The sequence below is a fragment of the Clupea harengus genome, chromosome 11 (assembly GCF_900700415.2).
Source record: "Clupea harengus chromosome 11, Ch_v2.0.2, whole genome shotgun sequence".
Classification (NCBI taxonomy): Eukaryota; Metazoa; Chordata; class Actinopteri; order Clupeiformes; family Clupeidae; genus Clupea; species Clupea harengus.
In genome coordinates this window covers 4,626,415-4,642,370 of record NC_045162.1, presented here as the reverse complement: position 1 = coordinate 4,642,370, position 15,956 = coordinate 4,626,415, and the positions used below count along the sequence as shown (strand labels likewise).

At 43.3% G+C, this 15,956-nt stretch overlaps 2 protein-coding genes across 4 annotated transcripts in view; one reads left to right on the top strand and one right to left on the bottom strand.

Moving 5' to 3' along the window:
• The window catches only part of kcnn4 (potassium intermediate/small conductance calcium-activated channel, subfamily N, member 4), a 31,291-nt gene extending 25,933 nt beyond the window's left edge, over positions 1-5,358 (top strand). Inside the window, exons 7-9 of the mRNA XM_012818136.3 lie at positions 2,121-2,190; positions 2,742-2,935; positions 3,806-5,358. Coding sequence (XP_012673590.1) covers positions 2,121-2,190; positions 2,742-2,935; positions 3,806-3,809 — 268 coding nt within the window. The 3' untranslated portion in view covers positions 3,810-5,358. The remainder of the gene's footprint in view (positions 1-2,120; positions 2,191-2,741; positions 2,936-3,805) is intronic.
• Positions 5,359-6,816: 1,458 nt separating this feature from the next.
• si:dkey-79d12.4 lies at positions 6,817-14,713 on the bottom strand. 3 transcript variants are annotated; one of them, XM_031575723.2, is made up of 3 exons: positions 14,600-14,713; positions 12,957-13,105; positions 6,817-10,413 (listed from the first exon to the last, which is right to left on the bottom strand). In XM_031575723.2, the coding sequence occupies exons 2-3, from the start codon at positions 13,062-13,064 to the stop codon at positions 6,958-6,960; spliced, it is 3,564 nt and encodes a 1,187-aa protein (XP_031431583.1). In that variant the 5' UTR covers positions 13,065-13,105; positions 14,600-14,713; the 3' UTR covers positions 6,817-6,957. The 3 variants fall into 3 exon arrangements, with proteins under 3 accessions (XP_031431583.1, XP_031431581.1, XP_031431584.1); XM_031575721.2 differs by lacking the exon at positions 14,600-14,713 and adding an exon at positions 13,915-14,078; XM_031575724.2 differs by lacking the exon at positions 14,600-14,713 and adding an exon at positions 13,719-13,846.
• Positions 14,714-15,956: the final 1,243 nt, after the last annotated feature.

Below are 15,956 nucleotides of genomic sequence, written 5' to 3'. Positions count from 1 at the left end.
ATGTAGTTGTATCAATCAACCAATCACAGAATAGAGAGAAGACTTAGCCTACAGAAGGCCTACATGCAAAGATGACCATTTTCGTCAGTGTTTTTTATTGTGTTCTCATCATGCCTGTTGCTCAATTTCAATAAAAAAAATAAACATTAAAATCTGTCATCTATATATTTAAAATACTGGTGATATAAAGTGTTTTGCTAACCTAAAGTAGAGTAGTAGTACAACAAAACAACAACCAGCAATTATTACTATAGCGTTATGAAACAAGACAAAATACAAATGTATATATATTCTCATTGCTTTCTATTTTCTATCACTTCTCATTGTCCCTTTGGATAAAAGTTCAGTGTAAAAGTTCACACAATTCTTCCTGGGGAGGAGGACAACTTTAAATCATCACATGACTTTTTGAGGTGCTGTCTGTGTGGCCAGCTGACATCCCTCACGTGTGGATTTGTAGGTCTCCACCAGCTTGGCTTCATGATGACTACCTTTTCATCTGTTTCACTCTCATCACTGGACATAAGGCTTGGAGCTGTTTCCTGTAAAGCTGCAAGATAAGGAAGCATTGTTTAGGAATCAGGCCTTACATGTGAAAATTAACTCATAAGCATGTAAAAACTAGTTTGAGGGGCGCAATCACTGATCTTGCCACTAAAACTGCATCGGAATCTTTCATGTAATTTAAAATATATTTAGAAACCCTGGTTGGAAGGTCATGGCTCCATGATATGAATATTGTTTTTATACCTCTGATGCTATAGTAGACCAGGCATGTGTGGCAAATGGGAACAGCGGAGATGAATATTTAATGATGTTCAATAAAACTAAGTGTTTTATTAAGTCTAGTTAAAATTACGGTTTCTATAAGTAACCACAGGTAAGACCTTAGAAGTGCCAGAAACAAAATAATTGAGAGGCTGTGATTGTGGAATAATGGAGTTTATAAAGTTAGCAAGATTAGTCAACTTAACTGACTAAAAAGGCAAACTGAAACTCCCACAAAACCGCCTTTAACCAACGAATATATGTAGAGGCTGTATTCTACAGTCATTGCCTTGAATGAATATATGTAGAGGCAGTATTCTACAGTCATTGCCTTGAATGTTAACATGCGCTAGGAAGGCGGAGAGCCTCCAACTTAACCGGTAAAAACAAACCTTTAAGTTTCTTCGATTACTCAAAGTGAAAATGCCCTCACAATAGAATTAGGAAGTACGAACTTCTGCACAGAAAACAGAAAATGACTGACCAACAGGCCTTGCTGCTTGAGGATCTGGAGGGGCCACTTCTCTTTCTGTAGCCTCACTGATCGTTGTTTACGCCACGCACCACCACCTTCCTGCCGGATAAGCGGCTGATTGCCAGAGGTGTCGAGCTGGCCGGGGACCAGCAGTCAGCCCTGTAGATGGAAGGGTGGATGTACGAAAGTGTAAAGTAGTTCCTAACATGATTTTGCCACTGCAAGCCACAGGCCTTCCAAACGATACTGTGCGTGTGTGTGTGTGTGTATGTGTGTGTGTGTGTGTGTGTGGAGAAGGATGAGAGGGAGGGAATGAGAAAGCTAGAGAGATAGAGAGAGCAAGAGGCCGTGTGTGAGAGAGTGAAAGAGTCATGAAGATGGATGGAGAAAGAGAAAGCGAGTCATGTAAGGGTGGAGTCTTTTTTTGACTTCCTGTTGTACAGTTAGCCCTAAAAATAAAATGGAAAGGGAGCCCTGGGTAAGCCACCAGCAGCACCTCCGCACTGGCGGCTGCCAAATGGCACCGAAACATTCAGAGGACTTTGTTTTTTCAATCTTATTTAGACTGTTTATGCAATGTCTCGTTTTGCACATGGCCCCATGATGATCTGACGTTTCTGTATGCCTCAGCAGATACAGAAGGTTCCCCTGCAATATTGGTTTCCGCTGTTGCTTTTTTTGGGGACTTTCGGTTCTGTCGAATTTCACTTCTAAGTATAGGATTGGTGCAGCACAGACGGGTTGAAGAAAGTTCTAGTAACAGGCGGCTTTCGCCCCAGCGGATCCCTTTACTCTCTCTATTCTCTGATGGCTAGTTACTTATTTCGTACAACCAAAAGCAAAAGGTCGACTCTTTCTCTGCTCTTTCTCCGAACAGTTTTCGATACCTGCGAATCAAACAGAGGAGGTTGCGGGATCATGCCAGCGAGATGGTGGATCTCCACAAGGTAAATGCCACCATGTATCCACGGTGCATCCCACTCTTCGAGCACTAGCACGGTCTCTCTCACGGTCTCTCTCTCCGGTCTCTCTCCAGCTTGAGGGAGAGACCCCTGTCCAAGTGGAGCGTGTCAGCTTCCTTTATTACATAATCACGTCATTATCCAATCCACTACAGTTATCCTTGTTTTTTTTAGTTTGTTTGTTTGTTTGTTTTTTTACTGTGAGGTGCTGAGACACATAAAACGTCTGTAAATACACACATAAAATGTTTGTCATCGGGCCAAGCATGAGGTGCGTGTCAGGGTTCAGAGGGTTCAATTACCAACACAAACAAGCGCACGTAAACCCCCAGACATGCTAATAAAATCAAATAAATAAATAAAGTAAATGCAGGCTGGCTGGAAAGTAACTGCAACAGTAGATGGCCAAACAGACACACCCGATAGCTACCGATACACATACATTGCGCCTGGATTAATTAATTGGTTGGACAAACTTGAAAAAGGAATTGATAGGCTGGTTAAACAAACTCTTTTGTCCCTCATGCCCCCTCCAGATGCAGATGATCATGCACGATATGAGTGCCAACTGGAACAACTCAAACCGTCAGCTGGAGCAGCGCATCTTATCCATGGAGCAGAAGCTGGAGGACCTGAATCACAGTCTACAGCAGACGTCTCAGCTGCTGACCCAGGTGGTGGGACGACAGAGCCTGGAGCACAGACACCCCCGCCTCTCCGCTCCCCACAGGTGAGCCCCTCACTCAACTAACTAACTAGATTAGATTAGATTAGATTAGATTCAACTTTATTGTCATTGCACAGAGTACAAGTACTGAGGCAACGAAATGCAGTTAGCATCTAACCAGAAGTGCAAAGTAGAAGAGTGCAGAGTATGTGCATATGTATAGTGGTAATATAAAAATAGATAAATAGGGTATACAGTATGATATAAGATATAGGTGGTATGAACAGTAAGAACATGAGCAGCAATAATGGAGATTAGTGCAGATGTGATATAGACATATGTAACTAGCGCACGGGATCTAATTACATGGAAAGAAATTAGGTCTCCCTGAGAGGGGAAACATGGTGATAATATATCAGAGGCATCCCAGTTGGCACAGCATAGTAGTTCAATCACATGAAGACCTTTAGAAAAAGTGCAGTGTGAATGGCCATCGTGGCCTTGCATATTTACTGCCCGACACTCAAAGCTATAATTATAGGTTAGAGGCTTAAGGTTGAACCAACCATTTAACTCAAATCAGCAAAGTGTGGGTGTTGATTCCAACGGATATTGCTGTCTTTGCAGTGTACCGTCAAATCACAAATCTAGATCAGATAACTGGGTATGACTGACTACAAAACTACAAGTAAAGTACCAGAGTGTGTATAGGCCACTGTTAGGTCATTAATAGGAAAAATGTTGAATTTTTTAATTCCTCTAAACATTTTCAAAAGTCTTTAGTTTTTAGCCAGAATACATTTTTATTTGCGGTCATCACAAAAGCACACACACTGTTACTTAACTGTTTGTATGTTTTGTGTATTTAAAGGTCACTGTTCATAATTCATGACGATAATTTTTGCTTCTTGTACTTCTCTCTGTGCTCTCCAGGTGACTTTTTCTGCCTCCATCCCAGTAATGGCTGCTCTTGTTTGTCCAATTCCCTGATGTCTTCCGCAAGCCGCACCATGGACTTCATTTCCCTATAACGGTTTTTTTTCTAAGACCTTAATTGCTCGAGACTTTTTTTATTTTTTGGGGAAATTCCTTTCATTTATATAACAAAGTGTCTTGTGTAGAGAGGATATTGAGTGTATTTATGTCTTTGTTATTTATGCATTGCGGAGAAATGTTCACGTTCACAAACTACGCCAGGCCCTTTATTTGTCCAGGCAGCACCACTAACGAACAACAAAAGTCAAATCTGTGATTGGCTTAAAGGGCTCGTACTCTTTCGAGCGACGCACGGTTGCCTGGGGAACGGGGGCATTCCACGATGCGTTCCCATGTTTCCTGGAGCAATACACAGCAGAGGTTTCACACAGTTACCAGCCGAGGAGAAGCCCCATCTCGGACAAACACACTTTTAAGCCATCTGGTTCTTCCTTCTTTTTCCCCAACCAAATGGTTTGCTTTAAGCTCCATGCGAGAGCTTCTTGTCCATTGTGTGTTGGCTAGAACAAACAAGATACCCATCACATGTTATACTATCAGTTGCCGTGTATACTCAAAGAGTTGCATCTGTTTTGCAAAATATGCTTGTATAGCAGTGATGTTTCAGAGCGCAGGTTGGCACCTTACTCCTATAACCTAATCACAGGAGACTAATCAGATGAAAATAGTATGAGTAACAACTTTATTCGGGTTTAGACACCCAGATGGTCACTTGTGTACTTTGCTTAGTTTCAAAGGTTGTTGAATTTCAAGGCAACAACATAGTTTTCATTTGTCTTCAGAAGTGTCTGACAGACTCCAGTGTCCTTACTGGTAAAGTGAGGAGCCCACTGGTCAGCGACTGCCTTTCACACATGATGATAAACTAACAGGATGCTAGTGTAACTGAAAAGTACATTAACACCCAGAAGTAGTGCAGATAGAGAAGCAGGAGGCCAGTGAAAGGCAATCAGATTCCCTAAAAGGGAGTCGCCATCTAGTGGTCAAAAGTGTGCATTACAAGAAAATCGTGTACTCAATAAAAATGTAAATTATACTGATCGCTGGCACAAATGAAAGCCAGAGGAGGGGTCTCCATACCAACCATACCCACCTAGAAGTGGCTGAGCACATGTATTAAGTCTGTGTCTCATGATTCTGCACAAATGTATACATATCTTGTTGGAATGTGTGTCTACTAAGCTTCAAAAAGGTCTCCAGAGCTCACTGCACTCACTTGACCTCTTGTTGGAATCTTTAATATTCCCATTTCCAACTGGAACATAAACTGGATCTATGCAAGTATGTTGTCAGCTATTGATAATTGACAATGTGTGGCTATGTAATACTTAGATATAATTATGCATGTAGTTTTGTGAGAACAGCAGAAAAGTATGGCTGATTCTTCAAAATATAAACATTTCTAGAAAGACGTTTACAGCATTGTTTTTGCACACGGTATAGGCTATACATTGTAAATATGTCCAAATATTAAAATACATTGATAAGAAGCAGCTTGTGGGACTTTTCATAGATTCACATTTATGATATACTATCCCTTGAAATCTTCTGACAGATCTCACTTCAGATATACACAGGCTTAAGCAGCTTTGGAGGTAGATATTTGGTGTTTCAAATATAAATTTCACAATTGGCTGGTTTCGTGTACAGAAATGAAAGCTAGTTTTAAATTGAAGTGCGGTATAAATTATGAGACCTCTTGCTCAAAACGGGGTTATTATCGTTAACGTAAAATGGTTTGGAGACATTTTCATAAACTGAAATAAAATAATTTTGCTAAAGAAAATGTAAAACCACACAAAACTAATAATGACTGCTAAAACACAAATACAAATTAAATAAGACAAAAAATTGTTATGGTTTCAAGACGGCGGACGGCATATCCATCAAGGCGGCGGGTGTCACATTCTCAAAATTCTGTTTACAGTGTGTTGCTATAGCAATAGCAACCTTGACATGCTAATACAGTGCGTCAGGACCTACACTCTAACCTAACTAATGGAAGAGGTAGTAGTTCATATCTAGTGAAGAGGTCAGATATATCAGAGTGGAAATGTTTGAGTCCTGTATGGGACTATTTCAAATTTACCTTAGTTACTATCGACAGGAACACAAATTATGGAATACAAACCCATGTCCTGATGTGTACCTGAAGTAAATGGGTGAAATATTCAATTGTGTTATTTCTTTTTATGTGTATTAAAGGTTCAGTCGGCAATTATAATCCCATACATTTTTGTCTAATTCAACCAATTGTTCCTCAGGGTCCTCTAGCTGTCCGTTGAGTGTTTGCGCTCAAAAATCAGACACAAACATAGTGGCTGGGACCAAGCTATAAACAATGCCAGCCAATCAATATGGTGCTTCAGGAGCACAGGCGGGAGGGGTGTAATTTGATGGCCACAAATATCAACAACCTTTCGCAAAACTGACACTGAATCACAGGCTGCATCTTTAACAGGCTTTCAGTCTGAAACATATTTAGCCTAATCTTAGTTAAAGGTCCAATGTGTAATTTTTAGTGGCTTCTAGTGGTGAGTTTGCTGAATTGCAACCAGCTGAATACACTTCCCTTGACAAGCATATGCAAATACCTACGGGTGGCCATCAAATGCCACAAAAATGCAAAAATCCCCATCTCAAGCCAGTGTTTTCATTTGTCTGTTCTGAGCTACTGTAGAAACATGGTGCAGCATATCAGACTCTGTGGAAGAGGACCCACTCTCTGTAATACATTTCAATTATACACTAATGAAAACATAATTATGAATACGATATTCCATTTCTACTACTAGATGCTACTAAAAACTACACCTGGTACCTTAACGTTTAGTCTTTAACTGTCGATATCTTTTGTCCTTAACTAAAATGTCTAAATCTAAAATAAAAATGAGTTCATGGATATAATAACCTTGGCTCAAAAGCGAAATTAGTTAAAGTATCTTTAACACTTTAAAAAAAGAGCTTTATGTGTGGAACAACAAATATTGAAACATGAACATTTCTGGTTATGGACATATTGGTGGTCAAAAAGATCTATTTAATAATTCACATCCCACAGTGCTCAGAGTCTTAATAGAAACAGTAAATCAAGTTGCAGGCAGTGCACGTTGCACATCATGGTGATTCTGATGTGACGGTTTAGTGTTCCTAGCCCTGTTTTTGTGCCTGGAATTGTTCAGTTTGTGCCACAGGAGGGCAGACGGCCTGACAAACCTCCGTCCGCAGGTGCAAACAAAGGGCCTCCAGCAATCGACGCGATCGCTGATTTTCCGTGTCCGGCTGCAGTTCGCCTTGTGCCTGACCAGCCGCCGGGCGCCTTCAAAGGAGTCCCCGCACGGTGTGCAGATGTAGCGCGTGGCTTCAGCGTGGAGCAGCTGGTGCCGGAGTAGGTGCAGGCGTGCCTGGAAGCGGCGACCGCACCGGCAACGGTGGAGGCGCGGCGCCTTCCGGTGACGGTAGCGGTGCAGCACGACCAGCGAGGGCTGCCTGGAGACGGCGCCGCACTGGCGGCAGGTGAACACTTCCTTGTAGTGCCACCTGGTTTTCATGCGCAGTGCCAGGGACAGCTCCCTGCTCTGGTTCAAGAACATGAACAAGATCCTCAGCGGACCGGAGGCAGACGTGAGGACCAGAGAGGAACTTGTGCTGGACCGGGAGGCAGTCGCAGGGGGATGGGTGGGAACTCTAGAAAGAATTGGTTGCTTGGTTGTGACTGAAGCAGAATTAGGGACTTGAAAGGGTACAGAGGCACCAACTGCTGCAGAGGAGGAGGAGGAGGTCTGTGAGGAGGGGAGAGGGGAAGAGACAGAAACTTGGGGGAAAACAGTGTTGGACACAGAGGCCTGGGATGGGAGCACAGAAGAGGTAGAGACCTGCGAGGGCACAGTAGTGGACACCTGACTTGCAACCTGATGACCAGAGTCTTTGGAAGAAGCCCCGCTGGAGAGAGCCACCTGTGGTGACGCACCTGGCGGGGCAGGAACTCTCACAGAGAGAACTGGCATTCCTACTGGGGCACCTGGCGCACCACCGGAGGCTGCCACAGGAAAGAAATGGCTCATAGAAGGACTTGCAGCGCCCATGGGATGATTGAGCGTCGGGACGAAAAACATGTTGGAGCCTTGGCCGGGGATGCGAAACAGTATGGGAAGAGAGGGCAGAGTCCCCCTCACTTCAGCAGTGGGCGTGGACGTGCCGGAAGGGGCTTCGGTGCGAACAGAGGTGGGCACACCTGGCGGAGCGTAATTGCGAATAGCTGAGGGTGCTGGCAGACCAGGAGGTGTCTGGCTGCGAATAACCATTGATGTGGGCATCCGGGTCCGATTGCAAACAACTGTAACTAACTTGTCAGAAGGTGACTGGCTGTGAGCGATTGTGGAGACAGGCATGCGGGCGGGAACCTGACTGTGAGCAACCATAGGTGCAGGCATGCCTGGTGGCGTTTGACTGTAAACTATCGACGATGCAGGGGTGCCAGGTGGGGTTTGACTGCTTACAAACACCTGGGTATTAGGAGAGTTCTGGGTATAGATGTGTACTACACCAGGTGGGGATTTGGCAACGGAACGACTAAGTCCGGCAAGTCCAGGTGGCTTCAAAAGCATGTGAGACCGCACTGTCTGGTTGGCTGTCTGGGTGCTGGCTGTGGTCTCAATGCCAGTTACTATTGTAGTCTGTGTCGAAGCAGACGTCCCAGGGTTATACAGAGTTACGTTATTGTTTCCCGGGACAACCAAATTCCCAGCCGATTCCTTGCTCTCCGCCACAAAGCTTCCCACCATACCCAACATGGGCAACGATCCTGATGGGGTTGGCGGACATGATGGCAAAACCAGTTGTGACATCTGTCCAGTATCCTGAACAACCAAGGGATTAGCCTGACTGATTGCTTTCACAACCGCGTTGTTGGGTAATACAGCAGTACTGGCTGAGGACGGAACTGAAGTCTGAGTAATGCTGGTAGACTGAGCTTGGGTGGCAATCACACCAGAGGGCAACAGAGTGATAATCTGGTAAAGCTGAGGAGGCTGGGTAATGACAGGGACTGGCGCCGGCTCGGATTTCACCGTTGTAGGAGCCGCAGGGTGGTCTTTGGGATGGGATTTTGGCCCGGCAGACATCTTGGCCCATGACATTGCCCGAACAGGCTGACATTGCCTGACAGGACAGACATGGACGCTGCAGGAGCCTGAGCCTGGGAACGTCTTCTTGCAGTCCACACAGATAAACTCCATATTACGACCATATGCCCTCCAGCATTTAATGCAGTTGTCTGGACCTTTACTACAGCACTTGACCATGTGGTGCCTCAGGTCAAGGTAAGGGCCCAGCCCGCAGTGAGGACATTTCTGCCAGATTTCGGAAGTGTAGATGGTTGACACCTGTTTCACCACAGAGCCCGTGTTGGCTTTCTTTCTGCCCTTAGAGGGCATCTTCTTGCCACCCCTGGTGTACGAGTTACTGTCACTGGAGTCTGAAGAGGATGATTCTGAATCCAAATAGTCTATTTCCGAATCTGAATGGGAACCAACATACTCCTCTGGGACATATATTGAGTCCCCAGGGGGCAGGGAGTCACTCTCACCATCATCCTCAGACTCATTGTCTTCCTCTCCTGTGTCACTTGATTCATCTCCTTCGCCAACCTCCTCCTCAGCAAACTCCTCGTCTTCGTGCCACTGGATGGGAGCGCTCTCCTCCATGCTGTCGTCCTGACTCACACTCCTGTTCTCACACCCCTGTGCTGTGTTTGAGGGCACAACAATAGAGTGGAGTCTCCTTTGACTCATGCGTTTGACGTTGGGCTTGACGTCGGTGCGCTCTAGCAGTCTAAAACGGCCTCTCTTACCAGACAATGGGCTGGTCCCAAACGGGACTGACCTCCTTCCCACCCTGGCCCTGGGGGCCCTTGTGCGTCGCGCATTCAGGGGCGCAGAGCTGAGCGCATACTGCGGGCACGTCTTCCCACTCCTGCAGTTATAGGTGTGGTCTACATGAACCTTACCGATGTTTACAGAGCTGTGATATGAATGGTCGCTCTCGTGGAGATGCTCTCCTGGGAGCCTCATTTGTCCTTCTCTCAGCAGCTGTTGTTCTTCCATCACCTCCTCCTCCTCCTCCTCCTCCTCCTCCTCGTCCTCCTTCACCCCCAGACCTTTAACTGTGTGGCACAGCTCAACGTGCTTGTTTAGGTGCCACGTGTTGTGGAGCTGGGCACTGCAGCGTTTGACGGGGCACACGAGGGGGTCATTTTGGTGGGCATTGTCCAGATGTATGGCCAGCGATGCCCCGCGACAGAACGTGATCTGGCACAGGTGGCAGCGCCCTGAAGCCTTGTGCTGCTGGAAGTGTTCCATCAGGTCGTGCAGCGTCTCGAAGCGTTCGCTGCACTCCCAGCACACGTGGTCCCTCTTGCTGGGCATGAGTTGCGGCGCCGGGCTCTGGGCAGACAAGCCAGCTCGTAAAGCCTCAAGTTCAGCATCACTCGATTCTTCCGAGCGGCGCCACTGGTCAGGGTGTGGCGTTGAGAGATTGCTCTGGAGCTGAAAAAGAGGAGAGAGTGTGTGAACATATAACTTGTGATATACATGATAGAAAAATGTCAACTGTTTCCCCTATTTCAATTAAGAAATATATATAGTGTAATATATATAGTTTTTTTTGTTGGTTTGGACTGGGTTTAGGATGTTAGAATAAATAATTACTGCAGGGCTCACAAAATCGCAAGTGCAACATCCTAGAAACAATCAAGTTTTTTACGTTGAGCTGCCAAAATGTAACAACACTCTGTCAACATCAGAAATTATAACCTCCAACTAAAATAATATTCCTTCTTTATTTGGCTTTTCTGCTCTTTTAACTCTTTCGAGTAAAAGCTTTTACCACTGAACAAACAAGTGATGGTTTGTCTGCTACGAAGTCGTGGAGGTGCCAATCTGGTAGTGTTTGATACAATAAAAAAAAAATAATAATAATCTACCATTGCCCTTTCAGACTACTACATCATTAAACCAATACAGGCTATACAGTCTCCCTCCCTGTTTGTTTGGACTGCGCCGGACAAGACCTCATGGTGATGATATGAAGGCTATGGGCAACAGTTTATAGAAGACATGGTGGAGAGGCAATCAGAGTCAGGGACAGAAAAGAGAAGAAAAAAAAACTGTGATGACATGCTTACATTTCGTATGTGTGAATGTGTTAACCCTTTAAATACTGGAACATTAGCCTACACACTGCATGCATACCAGACAAAAAACGTCCAAGTTTAAATATCTGATGTTAGAAAGCTAAAGATCCGATCTTTGAAGAGGCTAGATTTAAATGTTAAAAAGAGAAGACTGACGGTGTAGTTCAATACACTCGACCAGTTGGCTGGATTTGGACCAGGACAGCGGACCGGGGCCTCAAGCTGCCAGGGGTCTCAGAAAGACTCAGGCCATGCTTATAAAAGCAACATTATGTAACAATTTAACTTTAAAATAACAGCTCCAAAATCATGTTGGTAGTACACTGACTTGTAATATGGATAACGGCCTCTATCCCACTGCCACAGCATGCCTGGTATTGCACTATGTGGCTTTGGTGGACAGAGCGTGACACCTGTTGTGAGAACTACGTAATACGTTATGGCACCACCTCACACAACAACATCTAGACCCCTCTGCTAGCTATAAGAAGAAGCTAGCACAGCATTGTCTTTTGGCAGAGGCACCGAAGAAACGGAGGAAGACGTTGGAGGAAGTGAGGAAAAGGAGAGAGAGTAACCAAGCAAGAGACCGAACAAGAGTCAGTCTCAGACTGGCTTTTACTCATTGGGGAGAGCTAAAAGAGACAAAATGGTGCAAGTCAGATGCCGAGCTGGCCTTCTTTCTGTTGGACCAGTCAGTAATAACTTATCCTAGACATGTCTTGCTAAGTCTTGTGTTGCACTTGCTGGATGTTTGGCTGTATTAGGAAAGTTGTTGACTCGCTTGTTTTACCTGCTAATGTTATTTATGAAAGAATGCAATGTTTGCATCCGTGTCTCACTGAGATATGTAGTTTTTCCAGATGCCCAAAGTCATCGACTTGAGTCCAGTTACAGGCTTGCATCCAAATAAATTCATCTCAAGCCAAAAGTTTGATCAGTTTTTGTCAATCTCACGCCAAATAAGCCTTGGAAGTTTGCAACCTTGAAAACCTAACTCAGCTAGCTTGTAATATATTACACTGTCCAATGTATATTGGACAATGTATATAATATGCATTATATGTGCCTTTATCATGTCGCCAACGTCTTATTAGATTACACATACTCCACATTCAAACGCTTATATAACAATCCATACGCTGAAAACACGACCTGTATTTCAGCAAAACTATTCATATTTGTGTCAAATCTTTCAATATTACTCTACCTTCTCAGTCAACATGCTTATATCCTTCAGCTTGTCAACAAATACATGTGTACCACTGTCCATTGGGGGGCCTCAAAGTGTGATTTGTATTTACGACAGTGGCCTACGGTGACCTACACTCTGCAACTTTAGGGGGAGCTTAGTAGCAAACCAATTCTCCAATTCTCACGTAATGGGGCTTTAGGTAAGATGCATCATGCTATCTGTGGTGACTGTAAATGTTTTTATTATTATTATTGCTTTCTCGAATATATCTAACTGATATTTAAATGTCTTTTTATATTTGGTCTAGTCTAATTCATGTTGGGCCACTAAAATCTGAAGAATGCATGGCCAAACGGCTAGCAGCAATTTACGGATTGTACTGGATTCAATCCAGTTTCATGCAGTTTGGTATAGATTCATACTCCAAAAGTTTAGTACCAGTAGATAAACCGCATTAGACCAACCCAACATAAATTCCTTGTTTCATGACACTCTAAATTTATGTATTTTTTACGGGGAGCGAGATACTAAGACTATAAATTCTAAGACTTATTTTATGCATAAAAAAAACTCTAATTCCAGTTTAAAGTCAGGACTGTGCCTGCGGTTGTACCCATACAACTGTTTATCTAACCTATCAAATCAACCAACCACCAGGAAACTCAGTCTAACCTTATAATAGGAAATGAGACATGGCTCACCACTGAGCGAAGGGCTTCCAAACCATTTTTATCATCCAATTCCACCTCTGAGCCGACAGCATCACGATCAAATCCTTCCAAGCTGAAGCAGTCGATAGCTGTTTGCATCTTTTCAATGACGGTCCAGCCAGCGACATGTAGTTTGACACCTATAGAAATAACGTCAAAGGACACTTAATGCGGCATAAAAACAGCATATTATCTTTTGCTTTGAGACACAGCCTACTTTATTTATTTTAACGTCATCCATATTAGTGTAACGTGGAGAGTAGGACTGATGTCAAGTAAAAGTAGTCGATCATCATTCTGTACTATAGCTCAACCCAGAGCGGTATAAACAACCAGGTTACGGGTGATTCATTACACACGTAGAATGAATGTGCCCACACGAAATGAGAACTCAGCAAATGTTTCCGTAAAGAAAGTAATGACAGTAACGTGTACGCAAAAATAAAAAGATAATACGATTCTGCTAATTGTAAGTGCTATGACCTTATTTAAACACCACTCGAAGTGTCAACTAAAACTCAAAACTAAGTTTAAGGGAAACATATAGCCTGTTACAACCCGGAGTTGTCACATGGCCACCGACTTTTGCAGATGGTCACTTGCAATTCTCTTGTTACGAGAGATAAAGTATAACAGCTAAAGCTATTCCAAAAACCATTAGTTGAAATTATGCAATTTTATTGTACACCTTAACTGTATCCACACGAAAAACTACAGCGGTCTTTGGGTGTCATGCAATTTGCATAATCATACCACTTCACATTGCAATCCATATCAATAGTAGAAGCTAAATGTAGTCAGAGCGACAAACAAGAAAACATGTTAGCCATTTTCACTCGTCTATCATGCATAACAGTAGGCTACTCAACACGATGACGATTTGAAGAACGTGTGCTGATACGTCAATTGCACTAGTCAAATGAGGAGTACGGATTGTTGAATGAATTACCAGGAAAACGTCAAAGATCGGATGACATGTGCTTACAGCACGACCAGTCCTTTTCACAAATGTACCCTTGAATACCAAAGTTTAGCAGAATATTTGTATTAGTTCCCATTTCCTAGTTTCCCCTCCTCTTCCTGAAGTAAGAGGAAAAGGCGGAGCCTAATTGAAGCATTCATTTCCCAGCGTGCACTAGGAACACCTTCCTCCATCCCACACATTACTACTACAATACCCAGCATTCATTCTCTACATAGGGAACAAGAGATATTTTTTGTTAGACTTTTTCTTCAAAATAACAATTCATGATTTCATGATTAATGAATAGATGATCAGCAACATTCAAAATTACAATCTGACATCTTACATATAGGCTGCGTTCCATTTTCACATGGAATTAATTAAAATGTAAAATGTAAAATTGGTCCCACCTACATGACCTTATGACTCGGGTCATGAATGAAAACACACATTTATAAATGTTTCATATTGAAATTACACACATTATAATATTTACATTGTCATTAGAAAAAAAAATAATTAACAGCTAGGCTACAAATCTGCATGCTGTCACGCGATTTAAATCCAGGATGTGGCTTAAATTAGGCAATCATTAGCCTATCTGTAGACTAACTTAAATTGTATGCAATCTATACTTGGTGGTCAGGGTGTAGTATAAGTGAAACATTACCATTGGTTTTAAAATCAGAATCTCATTATCTCGGTCCACCCAGTAGTACCACAATTATATTAGGCTATGTTTCCCATCAAGACTTTTCAAGAGTCAAGAGTTTTCTTGCAGAAGTCAGTGTCGGCGACGGCACGTCTATTTGCGTCATTTACATATGGCGATTTATAGAACCTTCCCTTTAGCCTCATAGTGCATTTTGAACTCTGAACTTTGTTTCATGAAATATATTAAATATATTTAGCAGTATGTAAAAGAGAAGTTCAGTCTTTCTATAGGCTACTGGTGAAGATCTATTTCAAATTCCCTATTCTTGTAATTATTCTGGGAACAAACTGTTGGCTGTTTGGTGCAGTCGATACGAGCAGAACCGAACAGGTGAATGAAGGCCTGTCAAGCTGAGCATTGGATCAACCGGAAACAGTGGATAACAGGTATTCATTAGTGTAATACGAGGCTACGAGTGACTGTGTGTGTGTGTTCAACTGACTATATGGGATATCCCTAGACAGGGAACAACCTGATGCGTAAAACACAAGAGCAGCAGTGATCAATAGCGTGCATGAATGGGGAATGCATAATGAAACCAGTGAGTTCTGGCACTCCCTGGACAGGTGCATCTAATTTTAGCCACCGTAGCTCACCGTGAGAGCAAATCTCACACCTGTGTCTGTTTCTGCAATCAACTCAGGTGTTTGCGACGTTAAACCCCGGTAGATGGTCTTATTTGATTGTTTTAGTTAAGTTTAACATTTCTTTAAAGTAGTACGATGTATCCCTAAAGTCACGGATTCCCCGGATTAGAGGTGAGCTTAGACATAGGCACTGTGAAGGCTTGCTGGTGCTGTGACCGGATCACTGCAAAACAAAATTAAAATCAGGAAATTAAACAAACACTCAAAATAATGTAGACAACTTATTTAATGTAGGCTACTATGCTATTGTAGGCTATGTGTGACCAAGATATTTCAAACAGCAGGGACGCGGATGATATTAAAAAATCTGCTAGTGGCAATAGGTTTGGCTCATTTCGCTCTCCGTATATGCAGTTGCGCTTCTTGCTACAATCTAGAGCAGTGTTTCTCAAACTTTTTTAGACCAAGGACCACTTGGCCAATAAAAAAAAAACTCGCGGACCATCTAACTAAATAGTATATCCCCGGAACAACAGGCCTCCTACCCAGACCTGGCACCAGACAATTGTTAGCGGCACGTGATTTTCGCGGGTGGGCACTCCTTTTTTTATCGGTAGGCTAGTTATAGATATGACAATGCGCTAGGCAAAGCATCTGGAACCCTGCTCCATGCGTGACTTGGTTAAGTTACAAACTATAGTTCGCTCATAGCGTCATACTCCCAT